The following is a 17,799-nucleotide window of genomic DNA, read 5'->3' as shown; positions in this document are numbered from 1 at the left end:
ATTCAAGCTTGTTCACTAGACGCCAGCCTCTGGCCAGCTCCAGAGTCTCATGTGTTCACTGTGAGCTCTGCTCCAGAGCCTGGCTACTCAGGTGCCTTATTTTCCTCTATTTCGATTTTGTATGTACTTGCACTAGCTGACGGCTGAGGAAAGGATCGGACTACCACAGCTGAGCTAAGGGAGACTCTGCAGCGGTGCATGATGGACAAGTGCAACCAATGAGAAATGAGCCTTGCTAGAGGTACTCTAAAGCTGTCTCTCTCTGCATCACACAAAGAAGCTGTGCAAGGATCCCATGGTTTCCTCACGGCCATCCTTATGCAGACAAGTTCAGACGTTCCCGTTAAGATCCTCAGACAGAAGGGATCCTGCAAAGATCCTGAACTTCAACAGCGGAGAGGCAATGTCACTCTGACTACTACCAGACACAGTAACTACCTACACAGTTCCTTACCAGGCAGTGCTTTAATTACCTCATTCATGACGGTATCAGCTCCAATGATGTAATCACTGTGAGGTCTCAATCCTGCCAGCGCTGCTGGGGAATTGGATTCCACTTCCTAGGACGACAGACACACCCCAACTCAACCACAGAAAGCAACTCTCGGCGCGTTAAGAGTGACAGCTCGGAGCTATAGCGTCTGAAGAACCCCCAATATCCCACACTAGAAATGTCAGATTTAAGGGACTGGAGAATATATGTATTTACATTTCCAACCACAAAAACTATATAATATTTGATACTTAAAATATTTCTATGGTTATCTGCACTATCAGCTCTTTGGCTTTTCTTCCTTGAATTAAAAACTAATCCATACCTAAATGGCAATGGATACTGATCTTTCAGAAATGAAAAAAACATAGTGTCTCCATAATAGAATACAATCCTTAATCGCTACAGCCTTCCCAATCTGGAGACGACAGAGCTCTCCTGCTTTCTACACTACGCTTACACCCCCAGGAGCAGTTCATGGTCAGTACCTACCAGCACATGCCAAACGTTTTCGTTGGCCCCGTCAAAGCTGCAGAAACGAATGCTAACCCCCAACAAGCCCTGGCCGCCCCACAAGTTGCTCGGTGTGACCGAGGCCTCCCGCAGCTCCAGGGTTTTGCTGCTGTAGATGAGCATTTTTACAGGCTTCTCAACGTTGGCTTTCAGCAGATCCTTCAGAGTGTCATTGTCTTTATTCTAAAAACAGAGAAATCATAGTCTTTAATAATTAAAAATAATGCTAATTATTAGTTTAAGCATCTCATAAAATAATTTAATAATCAGTATAAATATACACTCATCAGGCTAAAGTTGTATTGACAGTCAAATATTTCTCCAAGTAAAAGGATGTTTGGAAATTAAGAACTCTCAATTATCCAATCAGACTGCTTTTTCTAATATCTAATCATAGAATACCAGGCCAACACTGGGGTGATCAAGCAACAAAATATCCTGTAAGAAGTTGCATCTAAATCTAACAAAGTTACAATGACTTTGCTTTTAAAATCTAAATTATGTGTTGACCTTAAAGTCTAATTTTAGACCTTTCTAATCTATGTTCTGTTGTTTATTAGGGCTAAAAGGGAAAGGTTGTAAATAATGTTACTGTACTGTGTAACCAAAGGCCATGATGTCAGAAACAAGACAAAGTATGAGCACAAACTTAATAAGACCATTATAAAACAAAGCCAGCCAAATAGATACTGTTTTAAAAATTCCCTTTGTGGAAATTACATAATTTCTTTTTTAACAGATTACATCAGTAGTAAACTGAAGACAGTTTAGAAAAAGCAGCTTTTAAAGAATAACTCTTTCTTTCTTTGAGAACAACTTTTTTTGTTGTTCCAATAAATTTATGTTTCATGGGACTTGGATCCATGAAAACTGTCAGGGAAGCCCCATTTTCCTAGTCCATTTGCCAATAGTCTAAAAAAAAAAAAATCAAACTTTAATATATGAAGTTCAAATCTGAAGCGATTCTACTTCTCTAAGATGATGTGAGACTTTAATGTTTATTAGCATTATCCTCTTAAGAATTTAAATATGCTGGGCACAAGGGTGCACACTTTTGATTCCAGGATTCAGGACATAGAGGCAAATCAATCTCTGAGTTTCAGGCCAGCCTGGTCTACAGAGCAAGTTCTGGGCTATATAGTGAGACCCTGCCTGAAGAAACAAAACAAATAAAATTTAAATATATTATGTGTACACCTGATTGTGTGTGTGTGTGTATGTGAGGGGGGTGAGGGGGGTGGGGGGAATGTGAGAGCACACAAGAGCTGGCACTCATGTTCTGTAGTACATATCTGGAGGTAGGAAGAAATTCTTGAGTCAATTTTCTCACTCTCTTTGCATGTGTTTCAGAGATTGAATTCAGGTCCTGAGACTTCTGTGGCAAGGGCATTTACCAAATGAGAAATCTTAGTAGCTCCCAACATAATTATTTCTAAATGGTAATTGATACACACCTAACCTAGAAAAATTTTAAAATTCCACTTTGAAGAAGTTCTAAAAAGTTCTATGTACAAAATTATAAAAGGTTGAACTTACTAATCTTGAACCGTTAATAGAAACAATAAAATCAAAGAAAGGCTCCAGTCCAGCTCTGTGTCCTGGGGAGTTTTCCTGTACCTGTAAAAGAAATATTTGAAATTGAAAATGAAATCAGAGGTGGGGGCAGAGGGTGCAGAATGGGAGGTCCCCAAATCAGCAGACAACCAGTGCTGAGACACATGCCAGCATTTATTTCTCAGGCACCACTCAGCTCAACACCAACAAAGGAGCAATGCCAGGGCAGCCTGCTAACCTTGCAGAGGAGAAGCAAGGAGCACAGAGCGGTGCACAGGCCTCTAATCACAAACTTAAGCGATCTGGGGCTAGCAGAGAGAGGACGCTCTCAAGGGGAAGAGGTAAAGTGGATCAACATTGTCTACCAAACTTTCTCCACTCATAGGAACACTAACGCCAGTGAGAGAAATGTAACCTACAAACCCCAAGTGGAAACAATTAATTTTCCACGCTTTTCCAAAAGACTTTTGCTTGTGACTTTTGTCATTATTGTTTTGGACAGGACCTTCCTCTGTAGACCAGGCTGGCCTCATTCTCAGGGACCCTTGTGCTGGGACAAAGGTGTCTGCCATCATACCCGGCCCAATAAGGAATTTGTATTTTGCTTGAGGTTGTTTACACTATCAAAACTACCCTAAAAATGAGGCTTGCACTAATTTTTAGTAGTCCAGGCTGGAACTGTTAGCCATCTAAGTCTCCCTGAGTTCTGGAGTTACAGGGATGAACCACCCCATCCAGCTTTAGACCACACGACTCTAAGGGCAATTCTGAGGCTATGCAGAGTGCAGTTCATACATATTTATATGCATATGAAACTAGATATTCCGAGAAGAACATTCAAAATTGTACTGTACTTTTTGGGTCAATGTTTCTTTCCTTTTTTGTGTTTTGAGACAGCTCTTTTTTTGCTATAGCCCTGGATGAAACTTGTTCTGTAGATCAGGCTGGCCTAGAACTCAGAGATCAAATTGCCTCTGCTTCCTAAGTGCTGGGATTAAAGGCCTGTGTCTCCAGCACCCAGCCTTTGTTTGTTTGTTTAAATTTACTTTAGTATCATTAGCCCTAAACAACAAAACTAAGTATTTTTATTTTGCTCAGTAAGTAATGCTTCATTACAAAGATGAAAAATTTCAGTGTTTACTGCATTTAACTTTTTTTTCTGCTTTATTATGTTTCCTTGTAAATTTTGGATTAAATCTGAGGAAGCTCTAGAGGGACATAAAGAGGGAAATGGAGAGTAGTCTCCCTAAGATGTCAGCTTCTTGTCCACTAAAGCCACTGAGAGGAGAGGGCGGGAAGGCAGGAGGGCAAGTATCTAAGCAGGGCTAACAAGGGAAGGGAGGACCTGGAGGCACCGTACGACGCCTGACCAGAGTCGATAGTGGCCTTGCAGTCTAGGCCCATGAAGAGAGTTGTTTGCAAAATGTTATTTTCACTTTCGCCATGGATGGGTCTTCCATCTTTCCTAGATATCTAATTCTTTGTCCATTTCAGTGATCCCCCCCCCACTATAAACTCTTTTTATAAATAATTTAAATATCAAAGGAAACAATTATCTAAAGATGATAGTTCTAATAAAAAAGTATCAAAGGGTCTCATTAATTAGTTATTTCTTTATAAGATTTTTTTGAGGGATGTGGGTGGTATAGTGGTGCACACCTTTAGTCCTAGCTCTGAGGAGGCAGAGGTAGGCAGATCTGTAGGAGTTTGAGCCTAGCCTGGTCTACATATCAAGTTCTAGGCCAGCTGGACCTACTAGTGAGAGTATCCCAAGAAATAAAATACAATTTAATTTTTACTTACATTTTACATGTATATGTCTGTGTATGGCATGCATAATAAATGTAGGTGTCTGCAGAAGCCAGAAGAGAGTATTAGATCCTTGAAGCTAGAGTTACAGGGTTGTTGTGAGCTGCCCAGTGTGGGTGCTGAAAACTGAACTCAGTCCTCTGTGAGAACAGAATATGGTCTTAACCACTGAGGCATCTCTCCAGCCCCAAGGGTGTTCTAGTACAAAAGCAATCAGAGTACATTCTTCAGTTTTCTTAAGTGGAAAATGTACGTTCCATTGTATGTACTATCAAAACAGCTAAAAGTCAAAATATCCAATAGATTTCTCCTCAAATAGCAACTCTAACAGGCAGAGGGGACTTCCTGGAGCATGTGGCACATGCCAGGACAAGCTACACAGCAGAGAGATTCTGTCCAAATCAAACCAAACAGATCCAGTTATAGTTAGAAAGAGGGTGAAGCCACATCTACTAGTCACGGACCCCGCCACAAGTAGCTATCAGTTAGATGTGAGCTGCCCAGGTAATAAAAAGTTAAGCCAACCCTTAGGTACCCTTCAGAATAATTTCTCTTTTAACTGGGTCCACACCTAATCTGATTATCTAAATATAAATGAACTAAATGTAGGTTCTAAATGGCCACTGGTAGCATTATCTAGAACCCAACCAGTTTACTGATGAATTTGGGGCTTCTTCCCTGAAAAGTTGCTCTTTTAGTTAAAAAGAGCCAGGGAGAGTGCTTTTGGACTATCATCAACTTGCAAAGGTGAGTCTGCATCGATTCCTAGCATGCTGCCCTACCCCCCTCAGTGTAATAAAGTATAAAGTACTGTTTGAAATGGAAAGCCTCCAATACCATCACAAGTATCCTCCCTGTAACTCAAGAGACTCAAAGCTCAGTCTGAATTCTAAAAGAAATAAACAACCCTTTCTATTTTTCCATTTCATTTGCTACAAACATCTATTTCATCTGCTTTTAATGGACCTTGAAATTAATTTCTTTCTCAAATTTATCATACACCATTAGAGCCCAGCACAAATTAAAGCAAGAAGATATCTTAATTATGGCTAGGACACCAGCAGAGGGAGCTCTGAAAATCCATCTCTAGTTAGTATTCCATTTGTCGCAGTACAGAAAAGAAGGCCTACAAGGTTTAGAATGTAGCATGGACATTCTACATGGGTAGGCTCCTCGTGCAATCTTATCCACTCACGAGACTCACCAGCAGCCGGTGACTATTTCAGCACTCGCTGTTCTTTCTAAGGCCTCGACTTATCTTTTGCTTCTTTCAAGCCTACCTTAATCAAAACAAAACAAAAACTGTATGTCCCTGATTCCAAAGACCATTTGACACTTATTATAGGGTCAAATATTATACTATAGTAATTTAAGATAAATAGGTTAAATTTGAAATTTTAAGATTGTTTAAAATGTGTAATAAAAGATAAGAGCTTTAGATTAGACGGAGACAGTTGTTTTGTTTTGAGACAGAATCTCACTGTGTAGGCTTGACTGACTGGCCTGGAATAGCCCAAGGCTGGGATTAGAGACATGTGCCACTACCCCCAGCTAGAGCTGACATAACTTTAAGCCATAAACGAGAAAGATAGAAACCACGGATGGTGAATGAGGGTGCACATTCAGAAAGCCCAAGCACTGCTAGTGGGGCTCCAAATAGCAATTTGGCAGTATTTATTAATATTGAAAATATGTATACCTTTTGACCCAATATTCCACTCTTAAAAGTGTGTTACCACAGAAACAGGTATGAAAATGTTCTCCAAAAGGAGCAGGATGGTGTTCCTGGCAGTGCACATTTGTTTTAGACCCAAACGAAAGCTTGTACAAATGCCTATCAACAGCAGACTAAGAAAATCTGGCATATTTTCAACAGTACTAAGTATATTAATAAAACACAATCTAGATAAAGCAACATTCGAGGCAAAGAAGACATATAGAAATGAGTATATATTACCATAAATTCCAAGAATAGGCCAACTAATTGCCATTGCTACAAACCAGTGTAGCAGACAGAATTCACACTTGGGAGGGATAGGAGTGGGTGGGGTGCGACTGGAAGGAGGCTGCTGTTCAAGGACTGTTTGTAAAAATTCACCAAGCCATGCATTACAGGGACTCTTAATGTAATGGCCTAAGGCAATTTTCCTCTACCTGAAAAAGAGAAATGAAATTGTAATCTGAGAGCATGTCCACTTCATGGAAAGTGTGAAAACCTGAAATTTGTTTGTTTAAAAAAAAAAACAAAAAAAAAAAAAAACAAAAAAAAAAACCTCTGAGCAGTCAGTGTAAAAGCTACAAAACAAACTATAAAACTTTGTTCTTGTTCATTCTTCACAGAACACTTACTTCACACAATTCACATGTGTGACCTCCAGCATCAACAGAGTAATAAGCCAAAGTGGTAAGAGGTTACTGCATCATCTAACTTACTGTGAGCTCCATCGTAGAAAAGGCAGCTCTAGCCTACATGCTGACGACAGCTCTCTGAATGGGTGCCTTCCAATACAGTGGCCACCAGTAACATCCACAAAGCTCTTGACTAATGAAACTAAGGGCTGCAACTTAAATTCCAGTTAACTTATTAAAAATAGCCACATGGGGCTGGATAGCACGCATCTACATGGCAACTACAAGAGGCCATTTCAGCAGAGCGTGTTTAGTAGATAGTCATGGAGGTTTCTTCACTGGGAGAAAGGTTACCACGCATCTACCACAATAAGACAGAAGGCAGTGCGGCCTGTGATGCTGGGGGCGGGGGCGGGGGCGGGGGAGGATGCAATACATTTTAAACACGGGATTTTTTTCTTCATTTCATTTTTTTTTTTTTTTTTTTTTTTTGGTTTTTTGAGACAGGGTTTCTCTGTATAGCCCTGGCTGTCCTGGAGCTCACTTTGTAGACCAGGTTGGCCTCGAACTCAGAAATCCACCTGCCTCTGCCTCCTGAGTGCTGGGATTAAAGGCGTGCGCCACCATGCCCGGCTTCATTTCATTTTTTTATTAGATATTTTCTTCATTTACATTTCAAATGCTAACCCGAAAGTCCCCCTATACCCTCTGCCCCCCACCCTGCTCCCCAACCCACCCACTCCCGTTTCCTGGCCCTGGCATTCCCCTGCACCTGGGCATATAATCTTTGTAAGACCAAGGGGCCTCTCTTCCCAATGATGGCCAACTAGGCCATCCTCTACTACATATGCAGCTAGAGACACAGCTCTGGGGGATACTGGTTAGTTCATATTGTTGATCCTCCTATAGGGTTGCAGACCCCTTTAGCTCCTTGGGTACTTTCTTTAGCTCCTTCTTTAGGGACCCTGTGTTCCATCCCATAGATGACTGTGAGCATTCACGTCTGTATTTGCCAGGCACTGGCATAGCCTCACAAAAGACAGCTGTATCAGAGTCCTGTCAGCAGCATTTTGCAATAGTAAACACAGGATTTTCAACAAGCTGCTGGGAAGAGCTTGATACAGACATGGAGACACTCACCAGTGGTTGCTAGGTGGAATGGTCTAGATCTTGTTATCCCTCCCAAAAAAAAAAAAAAACCAGCAAAGTTTATGAGATTGTAAATGAGCCGTTTCTACCACATTAAAATGAGTTTGAAAAGTGGAACCTGTCTAGGAAGTGGAGACAGGAGGATCATGGGTTCAAAGCCATCCCCAGCTACACTGTGAGTCTAGGCCAGGCTGGGACACACAAAACTGTCTTCCAAACCAAACCAAAACCAAAATAAAATACCAACAACAGCCACAGAACATGTCTAGAAGTTGGAATTTGAGTCATTTATTTCAAAACAAGAAATTCCTAATGTACTGTCCAGATACAGTGGGAAGTTTCCATAGGTCATAAAATCCAGTTAGGGAGGATTTTAGGATAGAAAGAAATATTGAACAGACAACCAGAACAGCAAACATATAAAAAATTCATGACATAATAAGGGCATTTTTAAGGGCATATTCTATTTTTCATTAATGTGCTGCTTTGAGCTGCAAAACATTAAGTTTGCCCAATGACGTTTCTGGTCATAAATACAATAACTTTCAATTTTCCCTTTTCACATGGGTTTGTCTGATGTGACTGTGGGTGTGTGCATGTCATGGTGTGTGTGTGAGAGTGAGAGGACCCCTTGTGAGACCAGTCCACGAGGGTTTCTTTGACTGAACACGAGTGGTTAGGCTTTGTGAACCATCTTTCAGGTCTATAACTTCCAACTTCTATCTTCTGACTTCATATTAAAGTTTTACCAAACTTACCCTGAACCAATCAAGCACTCCCTCCCTGCACACTGACTTCCTCTGTTGTCTTACTGATTCCTTCCCAGGAAAGCCTCTGTAGTCAGGGTTTTCTCCTTGCTGAGACAAAACACCTGACAGAACAGCCTAAGAGAGAGAGGCTCAGCTCAGCTCAGTTTCATGAGCTGGAGGTCAACTGGGCAGGCAGAACAAGCCACACCATGGCAGCCAGGAAGAACAAGCCACATCATGGCAGCCAGGAAGCAGAGAAGGAAAGAGGATATTAGAATGGATTAGCCTAGGACACAGTCTCAAGTTCATGACCTCAATGGCTGCTCCCTCCAGCTAGACTGACATTTCAGCACCTCTGATAATCCCATCACAACGACTTAATCAGGGAGTAATGCACTTATGAAGTCACTGTCCAGAGGACCCACTCACATTGGAAGCCCCAGATAGCCACCTAGAGGTGTACTCTAATCTCCTAGGTGACAATTAGGATTGAGTAACACAACACCCACCTCCTTTTCTCTGGAATTATGAATTCCACTTCGTGGGACTGGAGAGATAAGATGGCTTAGAGGTAAGAGCACTGGCTGCTCTTCCAGAGGACCCTGGTTCAATTCCCAACAACCACATAGCAGCTCACACCTGTCTGTAACTCCAATTCCAAGGGATCAGACACCCTCACACAGGCATATATGCAAAGCAAAACACCAATGCATATTAAAGATAATAATAACAAAAACCATTTCAACTTCATGTGTTAGTCAGCACCAACCTTTTCTCCTCTTTAGCTCTCCAACTGGGAGAAGAAGATGAGGAGGGGCAGTCTCACAGTAACAGAAGTTTGAGTGAAGCTGGGCACTCTTCACGCATAACTTCTATGCTTTGCAGCTCGTATAAACACAATGGCTACCACAAAGCACCTGGACAGGGATCCATGGGGGACTTCCTGGATACAGCAGGCTAAGTGGGACACTTATTATTGTGTCACTGTCCTTGTTTAAATTTCAAACTTATTTTTAAAAAGGTGGTAAGTTTAAAAAAAAAAACAAAACCAAAAACCAAAAACAAGGAACAGAAACTAACTATACCAAAACACTATGAAACTAAATGAACTTCTATTCAGTTGGGGTGGCCATTCAGAACAGAAGCTATACACTGGATTGCATAGTTTTATTGCCAATATAAATAGGTACTTTTAACTTTCTTATTAGTTTGCTTTATGTGCATGGCTATTCTGCTTGGTGTCTGCAGAAGCCTGAAGAGGACACTGGGCCTCGTGAGCCTGTGAGATGCCATGCGGGTGCTGGGAATCAAACCTGGGTCCTTTGGATGAGCAGTCAGTGCCCTTAATCTCTGAGCCATCTCTTAGCCTATTGAGTCTATATCTTCATGCGCTGGTCCTCCACCAAACTGCAAATCCACAACAGCTAGACCTAGACACACACTGAGCTCGCTCTCCTTTCACAGGCATGCTCATTACCTGCATCAGTCCGTCCTCTGTCCTCCATCCTCCATCCTAATGTTTACTTTTCCTGTCCTCTCTCCTGCATGATACACTGTATCCACACGTATATTGTTACTGTAGCCACATGCACATATCTTATTGGTTAGGTTCTGCATGAGGAGAACCGGTTTTTTCCTTTCTGGGATTGTGTGACCTCACTTAAAACTCAGATTCTAAATCTATTCTCTTTCATGCAAATTTTCTGACTTACTTTTAAGAACAGAGTAGTATTCCATTTTACATACATATACCAAATTTTCGTTATCCACTCATCTGCTGATAAACAAATACGTTGATTGCAATCTTTTGCTATAGTGAATAAAGCAGCAATAAATATGGGAATGCAAACACCTCTATGGTAGTTTGGTGTTCTTTGGGTATTTGTCCAGGAGTGTAGCTGGGTGATACAGCTATTTGTTTTTAACTTCTTGAGAAATCTCCAAGCAGGTTCTCACAGTGACTGTTCCCCCCACCAGCAGTGACTAAGGCTTCCTTTCTCTCCACATCCTGTCCAACATTTGTTGTCACATTTATTGATGATGGCCATTCTGACTGGAGTGAGGTATCTGAAAGTAGTTCTGAATTGCATTTCTCTGATGGCTAGGGATACTGATATAGATTCTTTTGTGTGTGTGGATGTGCTCATGGCTGAGGAGTCAGAGGGCAACTAAGGTATCTTTCCTCAGGCACTTTTTGCCTTTCTTTTTGAGACAGGGGCTCTCCCTGACCAGAACTATCAAGTCTCAGGGATCTGCCTATCTTAGCATCTCTAATGCTTGGATTACAAGCAGGCCACCACACCTAGCTTTTTTCTACTTGGGTAATGGGAATTAAACTCAGGTCCTCGTGCTTGGCAACCACTACCTCCCCAGCCAGACTGTACCACAGATTCTTCTTTATAAAACACAGGTAAAATCTCTATGAATAACTGTACCACCATGTTCCCTGGCTCTCAATTTAAGCCCCACATTTTCACTTTTGTACTGACTTAAAAGCAGAAAAGATACTAATCAAGGCTAGAAAACACTTGAGTGTGGTAGGCCCACCTGTAAGTCCTGTTCTTAGGAGGCCGATTCAGGGGCATTACAACAAATTTGAGGCTGGCCTAGGCTATCTAGTGAGATCCAACCTGAACTACAAAGTGAGGCCCTGACTCAAAAAGACTAGAATATAATTCCATGTATATGGGCCCTGGAGGACTCACTTCAACTGCACACATAAATCCTTATATGTGTGTGCTTACATGATCACAGCAATGCAAGATTTTGCAAATGTGACATAAAAAAAAAAACCCAAAACCTAAATGCTCTGTGGTTATAAAAGACAAAATGTATAGTAACGATTCTGTGACAGGCTAGACTGTTAGGCCTCATTAACCAACAAATTCTCCTTTCACGTCTAACAACTGGTCCCATGATGTAATGCATAACACAGAAAGCAACTTGAAATGAGTTATTTATTAAGCTGAAGCACTCTGCCTATTGTCCCAACTACTTAGAAGGCTGAGACTTTAGCTCCAATACAAACACATCCCATCGCAAACAAACAACCCCAACTCTTGATGACTAGAAGGAATTGGCAGAAAAGCATGGCAAAATTAGCTTTCTAGAAAAGATCTGGGAAGAGGGGGCAAGAACTACCCAATCCCCCAGCTCCAATACTGAGTTAGATGCTTTCCTCGAGGAAGGGGAGCTAACGGTGTGATTGGGCACATCAGTTTAACCTCTCTGTGCTTCTCTAACTGTGAAGTGAGGCCATCACCAGACGGTCTGTGAAGCTGGAAGGCACGAAGAACACCAAATGCAGAAGACGGCCCTGACCACCTGGGTTCTTAGGAACAAATGACTGTATCCACTCATAGCAGGACGGAGTAATGAGAAAGATAATGGTGCTCACCTGAGTTTCAAGAAACAAACAATGTCTTCAAAAACGAAAAGTCTTTAAAAGCAACAAATACTATATATGCATATACTTTAGGGACAGGAATTAAAGGATCAGATTTGAAGCAAACTTTAACTTTTATACTTAATTACTTTTGTACATGTATGAAAAAGAGGGAGGAGGGGGGAGAGAGAGAGAGAGACAGACAGACAGATAAGACAGTGTGCAATGTACACACAAAGATGGGTGTGGAAATCAGATGACAGTTCCTGGGAGTCATTTATCTCCTGCTGTCTTGTGGGAGCTAAGGACCAAGCTCAGGTTGACAGGCCTGTGCACGGACACAGGTGCCTAGCAAGTCACCTTGTTAATTCCCTCCAAACTTGTTTCAAATAGCAGCATATACTGGGCTAGGCACACATGCAGAAAGTAGCTACACGTTGATTAGAAAGGAACACTGCTGAAACTGTTTATTACTACTGCAAGAGTGGATCTCACAAACTAGGCAATAATGTAATGCTGGTAAGAAGGCCACCAGCTAACCTTCATTGAGTCTTTACCACAGTCCAGAGTGTGTCATGGAATAGCTCACTTAATGCACAGGATAACCGAAGGGTAGGATGTATTATAATTTAACAGTACTTGTTTTCAAATATTTATGTCTAATGTGTGCTGTGGGACTGAGTGACGAAGGTGACAAAGGCACTGCTGTAGTCGACTTTCAGACAAACAGGCTGTCAGCCGAGCTAGCATCAGGGGCTGGAATCCAGTTCCCCAGTGTCTACTAGACACTAGTGGTCTACCAGAACAGTCTCTCAGGGTATCTATGCCCACTAGTCGATGTGGTTCCCCATTTCTGAAAATATGTTTTCATGGTTTCAAAAGGTGTGTATGGGTGAAGGGAAGAAGAGAAAGAAAAATGCCAGCATTATTCCTTTTCCTAGTGTAGAAAATTTAGTTGCAATGCAAACAGGGCAGTATACGGTCTCTCAAAGTAACCACTCTGAGTGTGTCTTTTAAAGAAACAAGTCATTTTACTAGATAATCACATTTCCCCACGCAATATGCAGTCAGATTGCAAAGCACATGCTGAACTTCCCAAGTATTTACCAGTTCACATTTTTTTTAAGTTAGTGAATCCTGCGGATATAGTCCTTTCAGTAGAATATTAAAGACGGTTTAAAAAAAAAAAAGTACAGTGGTGTCAGTGGCGCTGGCCCCGAAGGCAATGGAACCAGCACTTCGCAGAATCTTTACCAAAGTCACAGGTAATGGAGAACAGGAGATCTGGCCAGTGAGGAGCCCAGCCCGCCAGATTAACTTGCTTGAGTCTTTGGACAGAAAGTTTACGTTCAGTGATACAATGTTTAAAGGTGCCCTTGGGTTCATGTATTGTGTATCTGGGGCTGTAGGAAGCTGCAATCATCTGTGTCCTGCATTTGAACGTAATTTCAAAGAATGCTTATGAATTAAAAAGCTTCCTGGTGTTAAACTGAAGAAATCAACGGGGAGGGAGACAGAATCTGCAGGTGGGACCTGCTTATATAGCATTATAATTACATTTGGAAAACAACATTAAGTAGCCCAGTTGTTTATGAGTTTGTCAAAAAAGTAGTCCCCTGTAACAGGGCTTCTTTGTCAGTGAGGCACCCCTAAAATAGGGCAGCTCCACCCAATGGTCCAGGTGTTCTTTCTACAGGACTAATTTACAGTCACTTTGCACTTTGAAGTTAGCACGTAACTACTGTGGAGTCTGCAGCAAGCTTGGGTTAGGCTTCTGATTACAGTGGAGATGCAAAGCGTATCAATGGCCCATCAGTCAACAGAGTAAAACAGCATTTCCCCAAACTAGTGTGAGCGCTGGGTCCACAATGTCCTTGGAGAGCTCCTTTCTCAGAGTGTTATGTAAGGCCAGAATTTTAAAATTTATAATGGCCATCTAAGAGACCACTCTAAAGATGAAACTTTTGAGAATGGCTTTGTTAGACTCACTTAATAACAAATGTCAAATGGAAGCAAGAATCTGGCATTCAACATACAGGGACTGTAGGAGGCAGCCTATAGTACTTCTATAAAACCTAGAAGCCCTAAGGACACATTGTCTGTAAAAAGTGATACATAGTTCTAGCCTATTGTTTGGATTTTAAAAGTAACATTTCTTTAAACTCTGTGACACAAGTAGTCTGGAACTCAAAATATGGACCAGGCTGAGCTTAAACTCGGAGATCTGCCTGCCTCAGCTTCCAGAGTGCTGGGAATAAAGGTGTGTACTACAGAGTTCACTTTGGCAGTGGTATGTGCATATGCCTGCACAGGCCAGAGGTATAACTCTTACAGTTAAAGTTATAGGCATTTGTGAGCCATCCAATTTAGATGCTGGGAACTGAACACGGGTCTTCTCCAAGAGCAGTATGTGACTTTAACCAGTGGGCCATCTCTTCGGCCTAAGTACCCACTTTTAAAAAATAACTTTTGAAAATATTCAGGGTGTTTGATAAACTTTTCCTTGAAAGTACAGCTTTCTGATTAATTAATTAGTTCCAATTTACTTACCAAGAAATAAAACTGCTAATTATTTAGGCTGTATGACTAATCTATCTTTATTTGTTCTTGATTTTAAACAGGGTCTCAGTCTGTAACTAAGAGTAGCCTAAAACTCATTTTGTACTCAAACTTGGTCTTCAACTTTTGGCAATCCTGCCTTACCTCACAAGTGCTGGATTATGGGTGTGGTTGACCACACCCCACTCTAATATATATTTTGCCCACACTCAACTTCATTATGCCACAGCATTCAAAACCTTTGTGGCATATATATAGGGGGTAGAGGAAAGCACAGGAAAATAAAGACAAAAACTCCAGCAGTATTTACCTTTAGACAGTGCAATTTCATGAAACTTTATCTTGAAATGTGTTTAAGTGTTCTATAAAGAACGGATAACCAGAAAACACAGCAACTTAGTAAAATGAAGATCAGTACTTACAGAATGTTAAGTCTGTAATTTTGGAATGTATAATTCAAGTGAAACAAAAAGAATTTAAGGGTCTGAACATATCCTTTGAAGAATTAAAGACCAGAAAACTCCGTGCTCAACACCAGGAGGTGCTAGTTAACCACATTCTCCTATGAAGCTCAATGCAGTGAACCTCACGGCCCTGTTAGGAAACATCACAGTCACAGTAGGTATCATATGCTTCCACCAGTTACACAAAGAAGCAAAAACCTGAGAAAAGCAGATGAGGTGTGGGAAGAGATGCTTCTCTGCATAAAACACACTGAATGACCGCAGGAGAAACCCTGCCGTGGTCAGTCACCTCTGCAATGGGGATAACAGTAAATATATAATGGGATCACAATTGCACCGAACCATGCGGGAAGGCAGAAAAAAACACGTATACGCCACCTAAGAGAACAGACAGGAAGACAGAAATTCATAGCACCTAAGAAGATAAAGTACTCTGCTTAGAGTAATTGCTGGGTCTGTTTCCGATTGCCCAAAGATTGTAAAGCAGAGCTGAGCAGTAAGTACTGAAAATAATCTCTCCAAGTTTACTTGATTATGTGGATTCCTGTAAGATAGCAGCAGATACGGGCATCAGAAGAGCAAATAGTGTTTTTACCACTAACAAGTGAACGGCCAGCAAACTGGTAGTTACCACAGAAAGTGAAATTACATCAGTTCAAACATGGGTGAGTTTATCTCAAAAGTTTCCTGCTATAGACACATTGGCTCACAAGATCGGGGTCTGTAGTGGGACGTACCACCATGCCTTAGGAAGCAACGGATAGGAGGGAGAGAACTCTTTTTTTCTCTCTGAAAACAGAGGTAAGGCAATGAGTGGCAAAATCAGGGAGAGAGAGGGTTAAAAACTTAAAAACATTTGCTTTCATGACATAATCACTAAAGCTCCCTTGGTTTATACCCTCTATACAATGATTTCATATTTTGTAACATTTGTGCTCCAGATGCAGACTGGTAACTGGGGCTGCCCCTACTATTTCTAAAGCTCAAGGAAGAGAGTAATAACACACCTGTACTAACTATGTGTGCACTCAGAAATCCTCCGAAGCACACCTATGAAGACGACATACTTCAACTGTCTTCCATAGGAATGAGCTCATTAAACTGAAGTTCTGTTGACATGAAGATCCATCTAAGACCCTAAAGACTATTTTTTTTTCCTACTCATTAACACTAATGTGTCTTACTAGGTTTCCCTGGGTGTTTATTATAATAAAAATACTGCAGCTCCCTAAGGGTTCATGGCCACACTCAGAATCTGCAAGTAACAGGATAATACACCTCACATGAGTCAACTCAGAATCAGACCAGATGAAAAAGCATCGCCATTAATTTTCCTACGAACCCGGGATGAAGCAGTTCTTTCTCCTGTGTTTCCTATTAGTGTGGGATTTAGGAGTTTGGTTAGCTGAAGGAAATAGGAAAGTAATATGGCATATGAAGAAACACCCTGGAAAAACAAGGGCTTCAAAAGTCTCTTTTGAGTGGAATGGAGAGACAACCACAATCCCGACAACCAGGTGACCAATCACAGTCCTATCGTTCAGGTATCTGGGCTATTTTAAAACGTTATCTCATTCAGAACATGCGACCCAGGGCAGAAAATGAAGGTAAGCAAGCACACTCTCAGAGAAGATTGTCCCTAAATGGCGATGCAGACTGAGGCCACTCTGTTCACAGCCCATGTTAGCACTCACACAGGTGTCACCACATTCCTGGTTCCACGAGGAAAGGACCGTTCACAGGCGGATGTGTCTTTGACCCCTGGTGTCTGGCGCTGCGTTTCCTCATCAAGCCTGGCTATTTTGGAAACTCTCCTCCGCGGACCTAAACCTCAATCTCCCCGACTATTTCATCTTAGAAAGAAGAACGGAAGTTCCTCTCCTCCAGGAAATGTTGGAGAGATCTGGAAGGGTCAGGAGCGACCCGGAACGGAAAAGTCCTATCAAAAATCAACTAAATTTAAGTCTGTCAAATCTAGCCCGAGGCCGTTCGTGCTCCTTTCCCTGTCCAGGTGGCCCTTGCAAGCATCCAGGGGTAGCCGAGATGAACCGACACCGGTCGTGACATCTCCGCTTAGCCTGTGGCTCCGTCACCCTCCCCGAGAACACAGGTACGGGTTCCGGCTCCTTCTGGAGGCGGCGCCCCTTGCTCTTCCTAACTCTGAAGCTCAGGCCAGTGCGCGGCGAGGCCGTGCGGAGGGCCAGGAGCCAGGGTGGTGGGTCCCGGGCCACGTCGCCGGCAGCCGCGCCCAGGGTGCTCCGCGGACTCGGGCCTGGCCGCCCCGGCGTCCCCCCGGGCCTTACCCGCAAAACGTGGTAGCCCTCGGTGCCGCCGCCCGGGATCTCGACGCTCTGCGAGGAGCCCATGGCGGCGGGCGATCCGTACGACCCGGCCGGCTCAGCGCTGCTCCGCCTCGCGCACCGCCCGCTTGGCGACTCCGCGTAGCTCTTGGGACGTGGCACTTGCAGCAGCCCGAGCCGGGCCGCACAGCCCGCCGGGAGATCGTCGCCCGGCAGCCACGGCCGCTGCCACGCCGCAGACAGCGCCCCCTGACGGGAGCCGGAGGGAACGATCGGAAGAGCGCAGCGGGCGGAGGCAGGGAGCGCGAGAAAGCGGAAAGACAGCCCGGAACGCGACGGCTCGCTACGGGGCCCCGGAGCAGACAAGACTTATCTCGGCGCGTTTCTACCTTCGCAGAAGGGTATTTGGTCGCAGCGCCTCCTGGTGACCAGAGGCCAGAGAGGAAGGGAGCAGATGCCGAGCACGCCTGGCGCT

General features: G+C 42.8%; 1 protein-coding gene across 2 annotated transcripts in view; it reads right to left on the bottom strand.

Annotated features, from left to right (window-relative positions):
- The window catches only part of Gorasp2 (golgi reassembly stacking protein 2), a 30,217-nt gene extending 12,638 nt beyond the window's left edge, over positions 1-17,579 (bottom strand). Inside the window, exons 1-5 of one of the 2 annotated variants that reach the window (NR_027343.1) lie at positions 17,328-17,579; positions 6,327-6,523; positions 2,543-2,623; positions 986-1,189; positions 474-560 (exon numbers count right to left, since the gene is read on the bottom strand). Coding sequence is in view for 1 of the 2 variants with exons in the window: in NM_027352.4 (NP_081628.3) it covers positions 474-560; positions 986-1,189; positions 2,543-2,623; positions 17,328-17,390 (435 nt within the window). In the remaining variant the exon portion in view is untranslated. The remainder of the gene's footprint in view (positions 1-473; positions 561-985; positions 1,190-2,542; positions 2,624-6,326; positions 6,524-17,327) is intronic. The other variant, NM_027352.4, reaches the window with a different exon arrangement.
- Positions 17,580-17,799: the final 220 nt, after the last annotated feature.

Source organism: Mus musculus, chromosome 2 (genome assembly GCF_000001635.26).
Source record: "Mus musculus strain C57BL/6J chromosome 2, GRCm38.p6 C57BL/6J".
Lineage (NCBI taxonomy): Eukaryota > Metazoa > Chordata > Mammalia > Rodentia > Muridae > Mus > Mus musculus.
Note: the sequence above shows the minus strand (reverse complement) of the source record. Positions and strands in the feature narration are given on the sequence as shown.